General features: G+C 39.5%; 1 protein-coding gene across 3 annotated transcripts in view; it reads right to left on the reverse strand.

Annotated features, from left to right (window-relative positions):
• The window catches only part of NEK11 (NIMA related kinase 11), a 168,175-nt gene that overhangs the window by 53,507 nt on the left and 92,862 nt on the right, over positions 1 to 21,806 (reverse strand). For all 3 annotated transcript variants that reach the window (XR_011855881.1, XM_072153484.1, XM_072153485.1), the window contains exons 11-12: positions 12,777 to 12,870; positions 8,310 to 8,442 (exon numbers count right to left, since the gene is read on the reverse strand). Coding sequence is in view for 2 of the 3 variants with exons in the window: in XM_072153484.1 (XP_072009585.1) it covers positions 8,310 to 8,442; positions 12,777 to 12,870 (227 nt within the window). In the remaining variant the exon portion in view is untranslated. The remainder of the gene's footprint in view (positions 1 to 8,309; positions 8,443 to 12,776; positions 12,871 to 21,806) is intronic.

Here is a 21,806-nt window from a genome sequence, read left to right on the forward strand (position 1 = left end):
AAGTCTATGTAGAATGGAGAAGGAGGACGAGACTTCCAGATATTAAATGAGTTAATTAGCTTTCAGGGGTATAACTAGGAGAGGCAGAGTAACATTACAGGCTTCTGCATGGGGCCCTTTCCCACTTAAAAAATATACATATTTGCATACTCACCCATGCAAGTTACAATTACATATTTATACACTCATGTGCACACATATAGAGCATATACACACCCATGCTGTGTCATATACAAATATACAGCAAATATACACACATACCGCATGTAAACATAACAGATATAACTTATAGACTTCACATATATGTTATTTACATATTATGATGTACAATGTGCAGGATAATATCTATATAATGGTGCACATCCTCCACTCTTTAGCGTGGATTACAGGGCCCCCTGACACTGCGGGCCCCATAGCAGCTGCTATGGCGGCTACCACTGTAGTTACGGCCCTGCATGGACTGATCACATCATATTGATATTAGAAGTTTCCCCATAAACAGTAGAGCAGCAGTAATCATTACACTGTTCGGGGAAATCGAAGTTCAGTCCATTGCAGAGGGATCAGGATGTGACGCAACACTTTTTATATTTCGTGATCAAAGGCTGATCTCCGCCAATGTGAATTGGCCAAAAGGTGGATATATTTATATTTTGTAATTCTATGTAACCATTCATTACACTGCCAACTAGAGTCACAGGAAATAAAGTTAGATGGAATCAAGAAGAGATTAGCATCAATGAAACCAATGTGTATGATTTCCATGACATGAATAGGCCTGAATGTTCTCATGTGTTATGAAACCACTTTACCACTCTACTATCTATAGGCACGGCTGATTTTCGTATAATTTTAACACCTTATTTTGGCGTCTTGTTGCAGCAAAGGCTTTTTTAACTGACTAATTAAATGAAATCAGTGGTAAGACTGTACATCTGGCAATACCAAGAGCACATTTTAATTGCAGAATAGTTTCTAAAAGTAAGTCAGCTGTATACTTTACATAATGCATTTCTGCTACTTTTTTCTTTATTTCCTTATATTAAAGCCTCTAAATGAAATTATGCATGGCTGCATAAATAAATTGAACATTTAGTCACGAATGGCTTGTTGTGCATGCCTAGAAAATGAGGATTCGGCTGTTGTACCATCTACGTTTCAAGTAAACACAGCAACAAGATTACTGAAATGTAGGAAGCCACTCTAGCGATAATGGATTCTCGTTTCTAGCGTCTACACTGCTTTTTACTTTCATTTACAGCATTCACGTTCTCTACCCAGGCTTTTCTATCTGTCAGCCTGATCTCTACTAACACATAATTGCCAATCAACGAATATAATACTGCACATATGTCAAAGGATGAGACGCTTAACCAATACATGGGGGTCGTCACCAGACTTATAGACCATTATGAATAAAAATGCCTTCCCATTGACTTAATGTATATAATCACATTCTAAGCAGGAATCTCCCAGAAAGAGCTGTATGTAAATGCATTCATTACAAGTGTGCCACATCGCAATACATAATCATACAAACAGCTGTTTGCGGAATGGCGAGAAGATTAAAAACCCCACAAGAAAAATATTTCAATTTAATGATAATGTCTGTACAAAATATGATTTCTTAAGGATCTAATTTCTTTACAACTTTATTATATTGTTCAGTGCTTTCCTAATAGCAGTGTTTTACCTGTGTTCTGTATGACTGCCGTATATGTTTTGGCATTCACAAATTCACATTCACATATACATACACTGTATATGTACATACATATACTGCATCTTATATACAGGCAGTCCCCGACTTACAGACGACTCCAGTTACAGACTGACATTTAGAAAATCTGATTATACCAGTAAAATATACCAGTTCGGATTTACATACAAATTCAACTTGAAGGAAAACTAACACTCCGATACTCACCTGTGCTCCTCTTCATCCCGATCCCAGCGGTGTTCTTTAACGTTTATAGGCTGGGATCACCTACAAAAAAAGACTTATTTTTCGGACTTTAAGACGCACTTTTTAGCAATAAAAAATTTTGCTAAAAAGTTCCTGCTTCTTATTGTCCAAAGGTCAGTAGTATCCAGCACTGCCAGACCCGGATCCAGTACTGCCAATGCTTGAACAATACCATGCAGATCTCTGGTCTGATGAGTGACAGATGCAACTATATGTGTTATGTAAGGAGGGGAGACAAGAGATCGGAGCATCCGAGTCCTTTCTCCGCTATAGTCTTTGTCACTTGATAAAGGGGTTATTCCAATCCCGAAACGCGTTGTGTTTTTAGACTTATATTAAATTCTATTTATTAATCCTACTCTGAGTGCGCCACTTTACTGGATCACAATTTCAATACTAATGTAAGGAGGGGAGTCATTGTGGCTGATTTATCATGTAAGTATACCAGTTTTCTGGTGTAGTCCTAAAATGTGTTTGCTCAAAAACATTTTATGCTATACTCGTTGTGCAAGGGTGGAAATGCCTCAACTGAGAAGTTTTATTGTCGTTTGTACTAATTTATAGTTTGCTGGCATAAATATAGAACTTATTTAAAGCAAACCTTTTATAAGGATTTCACATTTTCAGCTAATGACAGGTTCCCATAGCCTTTTTTGTTCTTACAATTTTACTGCCTATTCCCTCTTCTGCCTTCCCTCATGCAGATGTGAGCTGATATTTGCTTGCAGCATAGGGTCAGCTCATGGCTGCATGAGGGGAGGGGGAGGAGGGAGCAGGAAGTACAGTTGTAAAAACAGTGTGCAGATAATGATGCTGAATCCATGATTCAATGCAGTTTCTGGCAGAGAGCCATGTATACTTTTATAAACATTTAAAAGTGAGGGTAATCAGTTATGTCAAAGGAATATGTATAAAAGAAGATTGCCAAATAGCGTTAAATAGGCCATGGGAACTTGTAATCAGGTCAAAACATGAAATCCTGATGACAGAATCCCTTTAAAGATCAAGACCATTTAATAATACTGTCACACCTGACAATGGGAGCACAAGACGCTTGACTTAAAACATCAGATACTTTGTAAAAAGGAAAGGATCAATGTTCTATGTGATGCTGCTGGGGGAGTCCTGTGTGGCTGTTAGAGGGGGTTTCTGTAAGTTGTGAATTTGTATGGTCTGTAATTGTATTAGTCTCAACCCTTATTTAACAGCGACTACACAAAAGAAAGATGACAAGAAACATGAAACAAATGCAACAGTGTTCAAGAAATACATTATTATTATTTTTCTGATGTGAGGACCCATTTCTTAGGGTGCGGTCACATGTACCGCTACCGGTAGGCCTCAGCCTAATTGCATATGTGTTTCTAGTGAAACACATGTGATTGGTTACAGATCGCATGAGTTTCACTGGAAATGCATATGTGATTGGGCCAAGGACCACCCAGTGCGGTAGTGGTACGTATGACAGCACCCTTAGGAGATTGTGTCTGCTGCTGAGTACAACTGGGCATGACAATATAGTGGTCCGAAGGGGGGGGCAAGGAAAGATAAGGTTACCTTATGCCAACTGCCTAAATACATTGGTTCACTGCTCCACTGAATAGGTAAGGTTTTTCCTGTGAAAACCTATTTATGTTTTTAACACCCACCATCCAAGGTACCTGCACTTTATACAATATTTTGCTATAAGAACATATGCAAAACTTTTAATTGTTTTTAGTTTCTTTATCTACTGTGTTACTTTAATCTCTGTACCAGTGCATGAATTTAGCTGAGAATTTCGCTGTTTACAAGATTTAATATTTAATGTGCTCCAGGTATAACTCGCCTACAAAGCTGCAGTCACGATTACAGTGTTCAAAAATTGGGCGTATAAGTAAAAAAAGGTAATATTTTTTTATTGAGTATCCTCCCTTAAGAAATGCCGAGAAGCCATAAGTAAATGAAATCCACAGCCATAAAGAATTAGATATAGCAAAAGCCATCGACTGCACAGCGGCTTCTCAATAGCGTTAAAATATACAGAAAACTAGGTCTTAAATGACTTCTCACTTCCAGGAATTTTCCAATTAGTCTTTTTTTTACTTATGAAAATAACAACTTGTTGTCACTTCTGTAACTTACTTTTTGCTTCTTAACTTGTTTTAATATAAAGTATTATTAGCCAATAGAGACATAAAGTCATTTGTTCATTTCTCTATACGACTTTGCACATTACAATATTGCAGTTATAAAAGTTAATTTTATAATATTCAAGGTCTTTTCATGAAAATCTTCGGCAAAGCCAATCTCTAGAGGCAATAAATGACACATTGTGTAAGCTTCAAATCAGTCTGCTTCATAATATTCAGAACCATCGGAAGTAGCAGCTGTTATAAAACAGAATAAACCAGAAACGCAATTAAGCAACGTGTTCCTTAAGTAGCTATTTCTTTGAATTTCAGGAAAGTTTCTACTTATTAAAAAAGAAGGCACTTGTTATGTGTTTTTACTCTGTGCATTTGAGTAAGATGAAATTTCTGGCAATATAGGTGGAAGATTCTATTGATGGAATTAGAACCTCTACATCTAGCATACTTGTCCACATTAGTGTGGTACCCTACAATGCTGGTGGCTGTCATTGTTCAGGGTTGGACATACTTGTCCACAGTAATGTGGTATCATACAATGCTGGTGGCTGTCATTGTTCAGGGTTGGACATACTTGTCCACAGTAATGTGGTATCATACAATGCAGGTGGCTGTCATTGTTCAGGGTTGGACATACTTGTCCACATTAGTGTGGTACCCTACAATGCTGGTGGCTGTCATTGTTCAGGGTTGGACATACTTGTCCACAGTAATGTGGTATCATACAATGCTGGTGGCTGGCATTGTTCGGGGTTGAAATGTCAGACAGAATTGCAGCGTGCTGGGGTGTGAAAGAAAATGAGAGGGGCAGAGGAGAGGATAATTCTGGTCTGTAGGTGTTTAGGCTTATATCCATTGTGTGTAAAGTGCTTAGCTCTGGGTTGAGGGGATACAACGAGCGTCAGGGTGAGAGTGGTGCTGTTACCAGCAGGATGGATGGGCCTTGTGATGCACCACAGCCTTACTCACTGACTTTTCATGGTCTCAGGTGGACACAAGGGCTTCCACAGGAACAGACTACCCTGTAATCTCTCTCTCTCTTCTGGGGGGCCTCTGTAGAGATTTTAGGGGTACTGTACCGATGTTGTTGACAGTCAGCGATGAGGCCCTGCAGTTTCCCTGGGGCCTGATACTGCTGTCCAGCAAAATGGCCCTTGATGATGGCATAGTGCAGATGGTCAAGACAACAGGGAGACTGGGAGGAGGTAGTGTAACAATATCTCTTTTACTGTCAACTTACAGGTACTTGTACAGTCTAGTTATATAGAGATATTACCACTGGCGGCCTGGAATGAGTTACTGTGCTTTTTAGTGGAGAGATTGAAGGCTTCCTGAAACCCCAGTTATCACTACAAGTGGGAGGCTGGTCAGCCCTGTAATAATCCTGACTTTTCCAGTGGTGTAGGAGTCCTTTTCCTCTCTGTAAGCCAGGGATTTTTCTACTTAAGTATCTAGGCTGAGCCAAAAGCTACTATGTGCAGTTCCTAGAATGATTCAAAGAAAGATATGGGGCAGAGGACTAATTACACTTTGCCACCCAATATACTCAAGTCCACATGGGTTGAGGATTTCCCACTCACAGAAGAGGTACCTTTATGTTTTCATGGAAAGCACACCTGGTAAATTTTCTCTAACACTCTCCGCTCTGCCTCTTGGTTTCCATTTTCGCCTTATCAGCAGCAGAAGGACACGTCTGGGCAAAACTGGTTTCAACTGACCTACTACCTCACAACCCCTACTCCAACTCCTGTTATAGGTAGGTTTTGTGGGTGTGGCCAACATAAACATGTCCCGCCTACCTTCCAGGAGGTTCTAGGAAAAGTACTGGAAAGTACTAACACTAACTAAATCGGTTCCCCCCACAGGCTGCAGGTGTTACTGTCGCAGTTTGTGTGTGTAGTACGGTGTAGTTTCAATGTAACTCATTCTTTGCCTACCTATTACAGTGGTACAAGAAAAACATAACACAGTTTATATAAGAACATGTTACCTCATGAAACATATAAAATACCACTTGTGTACAGAAGCCATCCTAGGCCCAGCCACCGGGAATTGCAATCTGGTACACTAATCATGGACACCCATCCCAATGTAGAGGGTTTTTTTGCATTTTAATAGAATATTTCATCATTTTATGATTGAAGGGGGTTTGACCTCTACGACTTGGGGCACTGCATTGGTATTTTATAATGATCAGTGGGGTCACTCTTGGTCATTGTTCATCATAGTATATATGGTTGGAAAAAGTCCAAACTTTAATAACTAAACAAAAGATTTTTCCCCATAACAAGTGAAATTTTTGCTCTCCAGAAAGGCATCCAGGACAAAGAGTCCTCCTGCAGAGTTCCATAGCCTCACTGCTCTTACAGTAAAGAATTGCTGTCTAAGATAATGAAAGAACCACCTCTCCTCCAGGTGTAGAGGATGCCCCCTTGTCCTATGTCCTTTTTATACACTGGTGCCCAAAACCTTACACAATATTCCATGTGTGGTCTGACCAGTGAATTTTAAAAAGACAAAACTATGTCCTTATCATGAGAAGACATTTGCAAATGAAAGGTTTTAGCTATGGTCCCCTACCCATGGGTGTGAGCACCACTGGCTATGAGATAACAGCATATATATTGCCCCATTTATGCATTTTAACAATTCTTACAGTTTATTCACAGAGTGTAATCAAAGTTAATGGAAATCTACCGTAACATTTCCTGATAATTAACGCTGATGGGTATATCCCATCTGTGTGGTCAGAACATGAAGTCTATTTGGAGCTCTGCTCCTTTAGTTTACCTAGAAAAGCAACTTTATATTTATACTTATGAAGCCCAAGTGCTTCTGGAACTGTCACCAGAGCCCCTCCAGCAAATTTATGGCAGAAGGAGTAGGATGATGGAGGAGTAGTGCTTTGAGGAGCATACATTTCAAATTGGTTGATTGTTAACTTTAAAATTAATACTAATAAACTGGTTACTCACCATATATAATGCAGGTAACACAAAACCATTCTAAAAGCATAATTGCTTCTTTCCCAACATACAGTTGTGACTGTGAAGAAGACACATGTTTTTTTTTATAGTATTGAAAACTGGTTTTCTGTAACTCTGGTTGTGGTACATTAGTTTCCTGGTTGGTAACTTCTGTGTGAATGATTTCTTATTCTACTTCTCTCATTAGGCCGGCCACCTAATGCTCTATTCTCTTCTGTCTAGTATCACCACCTGGGAGCTGTGTACCAAAACCAGGGAATGTGCTGTTACAATGTAAAATTATGTAATAAATGTTATGTTCTACTTACCTGCAGCATGGTGGGTCTGCTCTGACCTTATAAGAGGCAGGCCAGCAGCAGCTCTGGTGTTTTATAGGGGAAGCTGCAGAGAATTGTGGGTATGTCAATTGTATAAAAGGTGTCACTGACCAGCAATCTGGGGGATTATGATTGTGGAGATTTGTGTTTTGCCTTATGCTGGCCTGTGGAACTACAAGAGCCTGGTGTTTATTGAACCTGTTATGTTATATATGGACTTTTCAAAATAAACTCCTTTGGATTATTTTCATCAAGCAAAGCCTGGTTGTGCATTGAAAAGCCTATGCCTCACAGTGACCACCTTTACCTTGGCTTGATTTTGGTTGAGAAGTTCTGTTTCACATTAAAAATCAAATTCAATACTGCAACGAACCAAGGCTTATATCCAGTGGAAAGCTAAGGCAGGTCACCCCTAGAAATTTGATTGTACGTAATGTTGTATTGCCAGGTTTTAACTAGCATGACGCTGTTACTCTACCTGGTAAGAAAACCTCTTAAACCTTGTAGCCAAAGCCCCACTCATAGCCCTGAGCCGCTACGCTAATCCCCCCCCAAAGTATTACAACTAATTTGCATATTTTTAAAGTGCAGTTTAGCATGGTAGGTGCATTTGGAAAATAAAAACAAATGTATGGGTGGAATGTGTAGGCATAGTCCTAGTTAATTAGAAGTTAGTTCAGGTAGGTAGCACGTGGTGATGGTTGACTTTACATTGCAGATGAATTTGATTCAAAAGGAAATTTAGGAGGGAAATGTTAATTTCACCATCGCATATCTAATCAAATCGTATATATAACCTTTTATCCCTGCTCTTCTCTGGACACCAATAGTACACTTGTGATGATAGCGCATGACACACAAGAGAAGTGTCTTCACCATGTACACTATTGCAGAAACGTAGACTACTTACCACGGCAGGAAGGTTCAGATTCACAAAGTCTATCTGGTATTTTATTGGTTTTATCGTAGTGACTATGAGAGTTGTACTTTCTAGCACTCACTGGCTCTGATTGCATAAGGTGTTTTGGGGCTTCATCATCTTCCTGTAATACAGAAAAAAATCACATAAATATCTTTATTTACAGACATAATTAGAAATTACTACCACTGTGAGCAATGGTTGTCAATATTTCTGACTTACGCAATCTACCTGTCAAAAATGTCAGGCATATAAATATATTTTGAATAATGCATTTGACTTGTTCACATTTTACAGTTAATTCTTATTAATTAAAATGAACACATAATTTTTTTTCACAAACTTTTTTGACAAATATATGTGCAGCCTCATGCTCAACAATTAAAGTCATGGGGAACTTTATTCTCAGCTGATAACCCTTCAAACACCATAGTCTGTCACCATGACATGAGGTATCAAGGTGTCAAAGAATAAAATAAAGAAAATGAATGTAAATCCTTTAAGGGCAACTAAAGTTTAAAAAAAATCCCCATAGTGATCAGTGTCCCTGAGGTTGCAATGGCTTGATTAGTGAAATTTTGGTTTATTTATTGATTCTTCGGCAACGGCAACCATCCGCTTTTTGAAGATGCAGTGTCAGAGTCACTTTCTCTGACAGAGAGTACCATGACGAGAGCCATGAATAGAGACGCACAGGTCCTAAGACAATACTTTTCCTTGGAGCCAGGGGTATAGCATCCATAGAAGTTGCTATGGGTCCCGCAGTGTCAGGGGGCCCTGGCATCTGCCTTGACAAATTAAAGAATGGAGGATGTGCACTATTATACTACATATTTATACTGCACATTGCGCGGTATAATATATATGTAACACTGCACATCTTCCACAGTTCACAGCTGAGCTGGGAGCTCAGATAAGAAAATGTCAGGGGAAAGATTTCTCATCTTCCCTAGTATGGTCAGCAGCTACTGGGACAGATCTGTGCAAGTGTGTAAATGTGTGAGTATTCAAATATGTAAATTATCTGAGGGGGTTGAAGTCTGCCATGGGGCCCTGCCTCTCCTAATTACGTCCTTGTATGGAGCCCCCACGCAACTTTTTCTGTTGCCCATCAGAAACAGCTCATATGACCCATTAGTGCAGAAATAGCAGCAAGGTTCATTGCCATGTTCTTCAAAAACTATGGATAAAACCCAAAATATATGTTTTCCCCTTTAACACCAAAAAATACATCATTTGAAAAAAGCATCTCAATAATGTACACTGCAATAATATATATTTTATATATAGAGATACACTACACTGGCAGCATGCGAAACATATCTTGTTTAATCCTTGAACTGAGCGGTTTTGCTAAAAAACCAATTATGAAATTCAGGACCTTGGGAATGCTGGGTGCAGTAAACATATTACTTCCATATACACAGGAGCTGCCTTAACTGTCCAGACAGGACTAATCAAAATGAGCTCGATGAGTCATACACAGCACCTGTGGGATGGTGAAGCGATTGATTACTTCTGCCTGTCAGGGACAACACAGTGATTACGAATTCTCAGCTTAGGTTGGGCAGGACAAGTCTGAAGCAGTGTTTAATTAGGGTAAGAAGAGAGCGCCGGGGGAGCAGCCACAGGAGTGAAAGAGTCTTATTATCATAATTTTATAATTTCAACAAAGCCACTAAGTTTAGGGATTAAACAAGTTATGTTTCGGCATCAGTGTAGCTACAGCATTCTCAAGGTATGTTTGCGGATTACACCTGTACATTCAGTGAAGTCATAAGAACAGTTGGACGCTATACTTGAAACAGGATACTACAAACTATGGACGATGAATGAAAATTTTACTGGAATATGAAATAAACATGAAAACATTTTGAAATAATAAGTTGGCTTACAAAAAATCTTCTGATGCAGTAATGGCTGCATCAGTGACTAAAAGCTACAGGGCCTATGACTACTGTGGGCAGGCTTTGTGACTACTGGCTACTGAGGGTATCACTGTGACTACGAGGGGCATTATTGTGGCTACAGGGGGCATCACTGTGACTAATAGCTAATGGTGGCATCACTTTGACTAATGGCTACTAGGGACATCCCTGTGACTGCTGGGGGCTGGCTCTGTGACTGCTGGCCACTGAGGGCATTATTGTGGCTACTGGGGGCATCACTGTGACCATTGATGCATTATTGTGGCTACCGTGCGCATCACTATGACTAATGGCTACTGGGGACATCACTGTGACTAATTGCTACTGGGGACATCACTATTGCTACTGAGAGGATCACAAAAAATAATTCAGGGACTTATTGTACTTTAAAAGTGTTGCTCTGACATAAAATGCACACATTTGGTTTTAAAAAATATGTGGCGTTTATGGCTCTCTCAGCCAAAAACGTTCCTAACCCATGGTATATAGTATGAGAAGCCTTAAAGCATAAGGGAACCTCAATATGCACTTAATGTGGACCTTATTGAAAGGTTAAAGCTAATAGAATGACAGATTTGCGAGGCAATATTTCTCCTGCTGCAGAAGAAGGAGAGAATCTATAAAATAATTTACATGTTGCCGTTATGTCACACTACTGAGAGACCGGGGTGAGATTTATTTACACATATCTGATGGATGAACGAGTAGGTACAGCACCAGATGATGGTGGTGAAGATAAATGGTACAATAAGTAACTGACTGGTATCAATAAACACATCTGCATTTGTATTACTAAGTGATTTAATGCTGTTGTTTCATCTATAATTGAATACAGACAGATCTAGATTGAGGAATTAAAAATGAGGCAAAGAAGAAACCTAACTCATACATAATAGGTTATACATATAGGTAAAACAAAATTACCTTTTTTGGTTTAGGAGTATTATTCATGACACACTGTATACCGTAAATATATACCATAGAAAACACTTGTGTCTTTAGGTGTGTGTACATGTCCATCAACCTTTACATATGTAGACAAATGCTGAAAATAATTTATTGTTAATTCCTGTGGTCCCTTAACAGATTAAAGAAAACCTACCATTTGATTTGATGCATTATGAAGCAAACATACATTGAGAATGCTGTAGCTACACTGATGCAGGATCATATGTTGTTTAATCCCTGTACTGAGTGGGTTTGCTGAAAAAACAATTATAAAATTCAGGACCTTGGGAAAGCTGGATCCACATTACAACAAGCTTTCTGCACAGCCAAGACAGGACTGAGCTGGATCACTCATACACAGCAGCTGGGGGATGTTGAGACAATTGATTATTCTGCCTGGCATGGCGAACATTGATTACATAATCCTGTGAAGCAGTGCATAACTAATGTGGAAGGAATAGCATCCAGCCCAGGCACAGGAGCAACATAGCTTCATTATCATAACTTTATAATAGTTTTTTCAGCAAAACCACTCAGCTCAGGGATTAAACAAGATAAGATCCTGCATTAGTGTAGCTACAGCATTCTCAAGGTATGTTTGCTTCATAATGCATAAAAATAAATGGTAGATTTTCTTTAAAGGGGTTTACCCATGAAAGAAAATTCTCAAATTTCAATCCCCTAGGTGTGTTTACACAATAAAGATAATTTTTAACCCCTTACTGTACAGTTTTACTGCTGTTTTATTGCTGTTTTAGCTCCAATAACTCAGCAATGGTCAGGGTAAAATTCAAAAAGTGTGGGTGGGACGCTCTAAGCAGACACATTATGAGATACTGTGTGCTGAAAATGTGGTTAGATTATCAGGGCACAGGTCTATATACGAACATTGTGCTAGATCCTGACACATAGAAAGAGAGATGAAACAGATCAGAGATGAGAGAGGATGAGATCCATGAGATGCATATAATACATGACATTCTCAGCCCTACTATCAAAGCCATAACATACACAGTACTACTATATGCCTCCCTCCCCCTCACCTGGATAAAGACCTTATCTGTCTGTAGCTTTACTCTCTTTACAATGTTGTTGTTTGCTGGCAGGAAGTCAGTATCTGTGTGTGTGAGCTCCTCCGGGAATGCAGGGGTGGGATTTGGAGGCAGAGAGCAGCTCAGTGCATCGTCAGAAAGGAGAGCAAAATGTCTACAGACCCTGAATTCAGAAGATCCAGGGTCGGGTCCAGGGGCAACCAAAATTGTGTACACCAGGACAGGTTGGAATTATATCTGTGAAATGCTGTATTTTTGTTAATAACACTAAATAAGAGAATGTGTTATTTTGTTATCCTGAGTACATTTAAGAAACTTGTCAACGTGGAATACCCCTTTAACAGGAAAGAGCCATTTATGTAACATGTTTAACCCCAAAAAGCCCCCCAAAAGAAGCATAAAAACCGAGTTTTTTGCGTTATGATTCCACTGTGATGAAGTTATACCTGCAACATGAACCCTAGGCGTATCCTAGCATAAGTATTAAAAATAGTTTTCAGAAGGCAAAGCAAATCAAAATTGGTACCCACATGAAGGACATCAATGCTAAGTCGTTGAAAATTTCGAGACCTCAGTTCCTGCATTCGTCTCTGATTTTCTTGATATTTTTCCTCTGCAAGTTGCCTGAAATGAATAAATGCTTGGTCACTAACTCTTCTATGACAAGTTCCAGAATGCCTAGAAACAAGGCTTCAACATTTTTGACTAATAATAATAAATAAATAATATTCATAAATCATATTCATAAATCATATTCATCAGCAGTTTACAGATCATTGGGTGCATATGAAAATAAAATAAGACATTACAGTGTAATAATAGGGGTGGGGGACTTATTCGCAAGAACTAAGGATTTCTGCAAAGTTTGTTGAAAGGTAACACAAGGTTTAACCATCCAAGTTCTATATACAGACATTGCTAGGGGTGCAACTACAGAGGTAGCAGCCATAGGAGCTGCTACAGGGCCCATTGTGTCAGGGGGCCCAGCCACCCAACCTGCCACACTGAAGAAGGGAGGATGTGCAGCATAATATGTTGTGGGGAATTGCTCTGGTAGATGCCTTGTAGCAGTGCAGGAAGCAGGGACACACGCAGAGTTAAAGTCCAAAAACCAAGTGTTTATTCACACTTCCTTGTCAAAACACAAATTCAGCCTTGGCTTAGGCACAAAGTACAAAATAAACCATGCCCGGCTGGGCACTGCCTAATACAATAACAGCCCCTAACTATACATGTACCAGGCTGCCTGGCACACGCTCTTGGCCAGCAGAATACCTTTGCTGTGTGAACACGGTCCAGTACGGATATTACAAAGGTGTCTATGCTAGCTAGGCCAACATAGACCAAACAGACTTCTCCTGCTTACCAAATGTCTGCATTAACCCTTGGGTTACTGCAGACAATTCCAGGGCTTTTACCACACACCCTTCATCTGCCTGTATGACAGATAGCGTTTTTCCCAAATGACACCTTTCACTTTCTCACAATGTATATAACAGTGCACATCTTCCACAGCTGAGATGGGCAGTGGTTGGATAGAATGTTCCAGGATAATAAAAGCGCCAATAACTCGTAGTGAGGAAAGTTGCTTTAAAATGGTATGGTATTTATTCCAGAAGGCTTAAAAAGACGCGTTTCGAGCCCGGACCGGGCTCTTCATCAGTTAAAATAAAGCTTGGTATACAGAGAACTCATGGGTTTAAATAGTAATTTTTGGCGCGAGTTTCAAGCATTAGTGTGACGTCAAGGTAAACAAAAACATATAGTAAAACATATAGTAGAAGTAGATCCATTCATAAAATTCATAAAGTGACTGTGGCATAGTCGCAATGAATATTATATAAACGGTTAAATAAATAGATAATTGAATGACAGCCGTTTAGAGACAATTACAAGAAAAATGGTTAATAAATTCATTGAGAATAAAAATATAAATATAAATATTTGGTTATATAAAAACATGAATATAATCTCACATGCTAAGGGTTAATGTTTTTTGAATTGATGAATAGTGTTACCGTTTTGGGGATATGTATCGATTCTGTCGCAGGATGGAAAGAATGTTGCCTGGTATAGCGGAGATCCAGTATATGACGATTTGGAAGCTACGGAAGCCGCTATAGGTCAGAATTCTCAGGGAGCGAAGGTGGGAGCATCGCCATGCTGGGGAAGGTAAGGACGAAGATGCATCTGGTGGCGAGTAGTAGGTAGTATTGTTCTAGGTAAGTATGGTTTCTGTAATTTCATTTAAACCGGCCGGTTTGAGTGTATTTAATCGATATATCCAATATATCTCTTTCTTTTTCAGTTGTTCGAATCTATTATTCGCTTCAATATTTATGTGATCAATAGGGGTGATTGTGATGGTGCCCTCGCCCTTGTGTTTAAGGGCACAGTGTCTTGATAGACCGTGTTTGAGGATTTTGTGTTTAATATTATAACGGTGTTGATTGATCCTGCAATGTAGGGGTTGGGTTGTTCGCCCTACATACTGCATGCTGCATTGGCATTCAATAAGGTATATGACATACCTGCTGCCGCAGTTTAATTGGTGATTGATTTTGAATGTTTCTTTTGTGCTATAGGATTGAAAAGTATCTCCTGTTTTTATTATCTTACAACATAGGCAGAGTGGTTTATTGCATTTGGATATTCCTTTCAGGTTGGTCGCTCTGGTTGCAGAAAGTTTATATTGTTTGGGGATACTTGGAGCTAGGAGGTTTTTAATTGTGGGTGCTCTTCTGTAGATACATGAGACATTACTTGGCACGATTTTCTTTAGTATGGGATCAGATTTGATGATTTTCCAGTGGTTCTGTAGGATTTTTAAGATATTTGGGCTGTCTTTGCTAAAGGTAGTGACAAATGCTAAATCGTGATTGGATCCTGTTTTATTTTTATCATCCTCCCTATTTTTGGGTTGTAGGCTCTCAGTTTGGTTATATTGACTAGCTTTTTTTATTGCATCTTTGACAATTTTCTTGGGATAATGTTTTTCCTTAAATCTTTTTTCTAATATCTGACACTGCTGGTGGTATGTATGTGTGCTAGTGCAGTTCCTTCTGAGACGTCTAAACTGGCTATATGGTATATTATTGAGCCATTTTTTGAGGTGGTTACTCCTATAATCTAGATAGCTATTGACGTCTACATTCTTAAAGAATGTTTTGGTGGTGAATTGGTTTTTGGTATGACCCACCTCTAGGTCGAGGAATTCAATTTTTGTATTACTGAAATTGAGGGTAAAAGTTAATCCCCAATCGTTTTCGTTGATCTTTGCACAGAATTCGAGGAGGGAGTTTTGATCTCCTTGCCATATCACGAACAGGTCATCGATGTATCTTTTATACAATTTCAGACGGCCTGCGTGCGCTGTATATGGGGTGATGAAAGAGTCTTCGAATATTTGCATAAACAGATTTGCATAAGAGGGGGCTACTTTTGTCCCCATGGCTGTGCCTTTAATTTGATGGAAAATTCTCTTGCCATGGGTGAAGAAATTATTTTGAAGTATAAAGGATAATCCATCTAATAAGAATTGTCGTTGGATATCTAGAATTCCTTTGTCTTCTAGAAGGATGAGTTCAATACATATAAGACCGATTTTGTGCTCGATATTGGTATAAAGTGCTGTAACGTCGAGGGTGGCTAGGATATAGTCATCTTCCCACGGTGTTTGATCTAGAATTTGGATTAACTGTGATGAATCTCTAAGGAAGCTTTTCATTTTCATTACGTATTTCTGGAGGAAGATATCGAGGTAATGTGATAAGTTGCTGGTGAGGCAATTAGTGTTGGATATAATTGGGCGACCTGGGGGGTTAGTGAGACTTTTATGAATTTTTGGCAGGTAGTAAAAGTAGGGTCTGCTGGGGTTTTCTATGAGGAGAAATTTTTTCTCCCAGCTGAGATGGGAGCTCAGATAAGAAATGTTAGGGGATGGTAAAGCAGGATGGCATGTCTACAAATCTCTCATTTCTTCTTCCTACTTCCCCCATGTGGTCAGCAGCTACTAGTCCCCGGAATAAGAAGACTGGTGAGTATTTACATAGTTTATGTACGAGTACATGGATTTTAATGTGTATATGCTCTATATGTTTGTATATGTTTTATGTATGTATATGGTGTATGGTGGGTATATACTGCATGTATGTGTGTAAATGTTGGTGCATATACTATTTGTGTGTATATATGCTGTGGATTCATTTTGTTCATGAAAAATGGATGCTTTTAATTTATGATGCTATTGCTTCATTTCAGGTTTTTCAACATTTTTATTTTCCCTAAGAGATATTGCTATTCCACTATATTAGCTATACTATACTATAACCTCTGTCTTAACCAAGGGACGATTGTGAATGGATGACAATGGACAACTGGGTCCATCATGGAAGAGAATCCTGGTTACTAACATAGGTCTATGATATCAGATATAACTTCATGATCTTTCTATACACAATGCTCTTCTGATCTCCAAACACAGACCATGCACATCCTGTAGAATCATAAGCAAAAAAAAATATAGGGGACATGTACAACTGTCAGCACATAGGGGTAGACAGCTAATTTGATAGTGATGGTGTAGACAAAGAAGCAAAGAACAATCTTTTTACTGGCATGGATCAATTATTAACCACGGGGGATCAAGCTGTCAAAAATCTGACAAACTGCCATTTGGTAGAACAAGGAAGAAATATATTGAAAGATGTCCTGTTGTAATGATGTGCCTATAAAAAATGGAAAGAAAACAACTGTGGTTGCACTGTTAACGATAGGAATAATTCATCTTAAAATGTCCTGTGCGATACAGTGTTGTGGACTATTTCACAGGAAAATGAGAACATTTGGTTTAGTAAAAAAGGAGGAAATACTATGTACTATGAATGAAACTATGTACCCTTCATTATCTTACTACCTTGAGTGATGCACAATACTACTTGCAATTTCCTGAGCCTGGATTAAAGGGCACCTATTAGCAGAAATTGACCTAATAATCCACTGCCAGAATGTTATCAAACAGCTGAATCTTCCAGATCATGTATTTTTCATGGTGCAGAGTGATGAAATCATCCAAGGTAAAAGAGGCATAAGGCATTGATAAAGTCATGAATGAGGAGAGTTAACAGTGCTGAAGTTATGTTCTCCCCTATTCAGTGCTAAAATCTTCACCTCCATGACTTTATACATCAAATTGACATCTCACTTCCGGATGATGCTACTTGCTTAGCACAATATTGAAAGGCTTTTATAAGGTCAACTTCTGATGACAGGTTCTCTTTAAGGCATAGATGTTCTTCGTTTTGTTTGGAATATTTTGGAATACTTCTATTCTATATGGGGTATATAAGGTGACTTGCCAGACCACTAGAGGAAGCTACATGTGAGGCATGGGGACATTGTTGCAGGTTTTTGCTCTCTATGCAGATGCCCATGTGCAATTGCAACAACATGTATCTTATTGGTCAGCCATATTGTGTATGACCTTGCTACTCCTGTCCTACCCATGTATTTTACAAAAAAATGCAAAAGTGTGCAGGCAGAGCATTAAAATTAAAGCAGAGATTGGGGGGAGGGGGGGGGGGGTTGTAAAAAAAAATTGAATTCCTCCTCCAGCGATCTAACAACTACCCTCTTGCAGTCCCTCCAGTCTCCATGTTTAGAAACAATCACTGGTCACAGCAGTCACTTGCTGTGCAGCTGGTATCATGGCTCCCATCAATAGACCAATGCAGAGTTCGATTCCACAATCGCCCATTTTCTCGGACGAGCCAGAAAACTGCCCAAAAATAGTCTAAAACCCTTGATAAATGTGGTGCAAGGCATTTCAGGTTTCCTGAATGTTGATGTAGACAGATTGATAAATCTCCCTGTCTGTGTCATGTACCGGACATACAGCACATGGCAGCTGCCCCAGTCACATGCAGTCCGCTTGTAAACTGGGAGGACGATATATGTGCGATCACACAGGGAACAGAAAGGCGATTACTTATTCTTTTTCATAGTATTTTCAGATCTTTTCATGTGTTTGACTCCTTCATAGAAGTAACTTTGTAAAAGGGCGTTACCCCTTAGGGGTTCTTCTGCTATAGCCCAATATTATACACCTGCTGCATACACTTGCCTTTTCGTAGTATGAATCTGCAGTTAGAAACGTATTCTAGGGATATATTTCAGAAGGAAGGAAGCAGGGAAGATGGAAATCTATGATCATTTAGATAACTTTTTTACTTAAACTGACTAAAAAGGTTCTAAAAAGAGTCCTGAAAAAGGCAAAATCCCATTTCCAGCAAAGCACAGAAAGCTGAAATTGCTTTTTACACTTGTTCCATTCATTTGATTTTTAGCAAATGGCAGGGGTCCTGTTAAGTACAGAGTGCATGCCTTTTAGCACTCAAGCATGGTTTAAATATAATCTGTACCTTCTATACTTGGAACCATTTTAAAAGTCAAAGGCAAAGCAAAAAGGTTTGAAAGTATTACTGAGGTATTTAAAGAACGTGAGATGGCACATAAGGAATTGTGCCTGGAGATCAATTTTTTTCCAAGTTCAAACTGAGCATTTTCTAGGGAATTTATATTTCTTAAAGGACATCTACCACCAGGATGAAGGATTGTAAACAAAGTAAAAAAGGCTTTAGAAATTATGCAAATGAAACTAAAGTAAGCAGCTCCTAGTGCCACAACAGGTGCCGCAGTGTTACAATGATAGCATTATCGGAAACCATCTAACACCGCTGTGCTGTACAATACAAATGTGTATTCATGAGCTGCATAAGCAGCTCCTAGTGCCGAATTTTTTCTTTAAATCAAGAGCATAGGGAGCTTAAAGAAGAGCAGATCCTGACAGAGGGGGCACACACCAGTATGTCAGTGTGCTTGGTTTACAATCCTTCATCCTGGTGGTAGATGTCCTTTAAAGCGAACCTGTCACCACCAATGTGATTTTTAGCTGATGACAGGTTCCAATAGCCTATGCTATGCTGATTTTCAGAATAGTTTATTTTACATTACCTGGGGGAGTCGCAGTTGATGTGTGCTTGTATCTCCTCTCCTCCACACTCATCCAGCTCCCCCAACCTCCCCACTCCCCATGTGCATTGAGCAGGTAGGAGAGGGAGGGTAATGGTGTGAAGGAGAGGAAGTATGCACAAGGAGACACAGGCACAGACAGGCTGCAGCTTCTCCCTTTCTCTGGGACTCACCACATGCTGGTAGCAGGGAGCCAGGTAATGTAAAATAACCTATTATAAACAACTAAAATAATTCAGAATGCTGACAAAGGCATATTTAAAATCAGCATAGCATAGTTTACTGGAATGTGAAACCAGTAAAAAATAACATTCTTGGTGACAGGTTCCCTTTAAAGAGGACCTGCCCCTCTTTGTCTGGTAGCAACTTTGGAGCATCCTTTCTTATATATGAGATTCTTCCGGAATATTTATGAATACATTGACATCTTGCTACTAGGGAAGTCGTTTTTAACCCCTTAACGCTCTGCGCCGTAGCTCTACGGCGCAGAGGTATAAGGGATGTATGAAGAGGGCTCACGGGCTGAGTCCTCTTCATACAGAGGTGGGGGTTTTTGCATTTTGCACAAAACCCCCACCGCTAATAACCGCGGTCGGTGCTAGCACCGATCGCGGCTATTAACCCTCTAAACGCCGCCCGCAAAGTCGCGGGCGGCGTTTAAAAGACGGCGGCGCGCGGGCGCCGCCATCTTTTTTTCGATCGCCACGCCCCCGAACGTCATCGGGGGGCGGCGATCGGTTACCATGGTAGCCTCGGGTCTTCTTTTGACACGAGGCTACATGGTTTATGCAGGTTCGTTACAATGAGCCAGTGGCTCATTGTAATGTAAGACCTGCAAAAACGCCATATATTGCAATACTGTAGTATTGCAGTATATGGTAGGAGCGATCTGACCATCTAGGGTTAATGTACCCTAGATGGTCTAAAAAATAGTGAAAAAAAAAAAAGTTTAAAAAATAAAAAAAATTAATAAAATATTAAAAGTTCAAATCACCCCCCTTTCCCTAGAACGGATATAAAACATAACAAACAGTAAAAATCACAGACATATTAGGTATCGCCGCGTCCCAAAATGCCCGATCTATCAAAATATAAAAACGGTTACGGCCGGCGGTGACCTCCGAGGCGGGAAATGGCGCCCAAATGTCCGAAATGCGACTTTTATACCTTTTTACATAACATAAAAAATGAAATAAAAAATGATCAAAATGTCGCACAGACCTCAAAATGGTAGCAATGAAAACGTCGCCTCATTTCGCAAAAAATGACCCCTCACACATTTCCGTGCGCCAAAGTATGAAAAAGTTATTAGCGTCAGAAGATGGCAAAAAATTTTTTTTCTTTTTTGTACACATTCGTTTAATTTTTGAAAATGTATTAAAACACAATAAAACCTATATAAATTTGGTATCACCGCGATCGCACCGAACCAAAGAATAAAGTAGGCGTGTTATTTGGAGCGAAGAGTGAAAGTCGTAAAAACTGAGCCCACAAGAACGTGACGCACGTGCGGTTTTTTTTCAATTTTTCCACATTTGGAATTTTTTTTCAGCTTCGCAGTACACGGCATGTTAAAATAAATAACATTACGGGAAAGTAAAATTTGTTACGCACAAAATAAGCCCTCACACAGGTCTGTACACGTAAAAATGAAAAAGTTATGGATTTTTGAAGTTGGAGAGCGAGAAATTAGCCGAAAAACCCTCCGTCCTTAAGGGGTTAACAAGAGAAATGTAGCCCAGCCTCTTTGCAGAAGTAAGCAAATAACTGTCCAAAAGAAAAAGGTTTCACATATAGTTTCTATGGTATAACAGTATTTCCTGGATGTTGTACTCTACATTACCAAAGGTACTAAAACACCCTCTTTGGCTTTCCAACAATTAGTCATATTCACTTATCCAGGTTCCTATTGGCAAACCAAAATAATTGTGTATGTAGGCAGGGTAAGCAGGACTTCATTTTCCAATACCTCTGCTGTCTGTGGCTGTAAGTGTCTTGTGCACTAAGTTTCTTGTAATCATGTATCATAAAACCAATTTATGCCATCATTTTTGAAAAGTTGAAAAGGTTGGCTATTTATGGATTGGACACCGTCTAGGATTGCCAAAATAGTTTTTTGTTTTTTTTCGTCTATAGTTCAAAAGAGAACCATGGACCTCCTTGAGCACCATAGCCCAGGGCAACTGCTAACTCTGAACCACAATGGTTCTACCCCCCCCCAAAGGTCTGCTTATTTAAGGAGTGAATGTGGCTAAGTATCAGGGTCGGCTCCAGGTTTTAGTAGGCCCCTGTGCGACAGAGCCTCCGTGGGCCTGTTTGCAGTGAACTCATGTGGCAGCATTAAAAATTTAGAAACTAAAACAGTCTCCTGTTCCCTAAAATATTTCCTAGTTTATCATCCCAAATCCTAATCCCTCATGGTTATTTTATATAAAACCCCACTCACCACTTATGGATTCATAAGATACAGCCCCCCTCAACCCCATGGATTTCCTATGTACAGCCTTATGTGGGCCCCCCAGGAACCCTGG

Source organism: Engystomops pustulosus, chromosome 5 (assembly GCF_040894005.1).
Source record: "Engystomops pustulosus chromosome 5, aEngPut4.maternal, whole genome shotgun sequence".
NCBI lineage: Eukaryota > Metazoa > Chordata > Amphibia > Anura > Leptodactylidae > Engystomops > Engystomops pustulosus.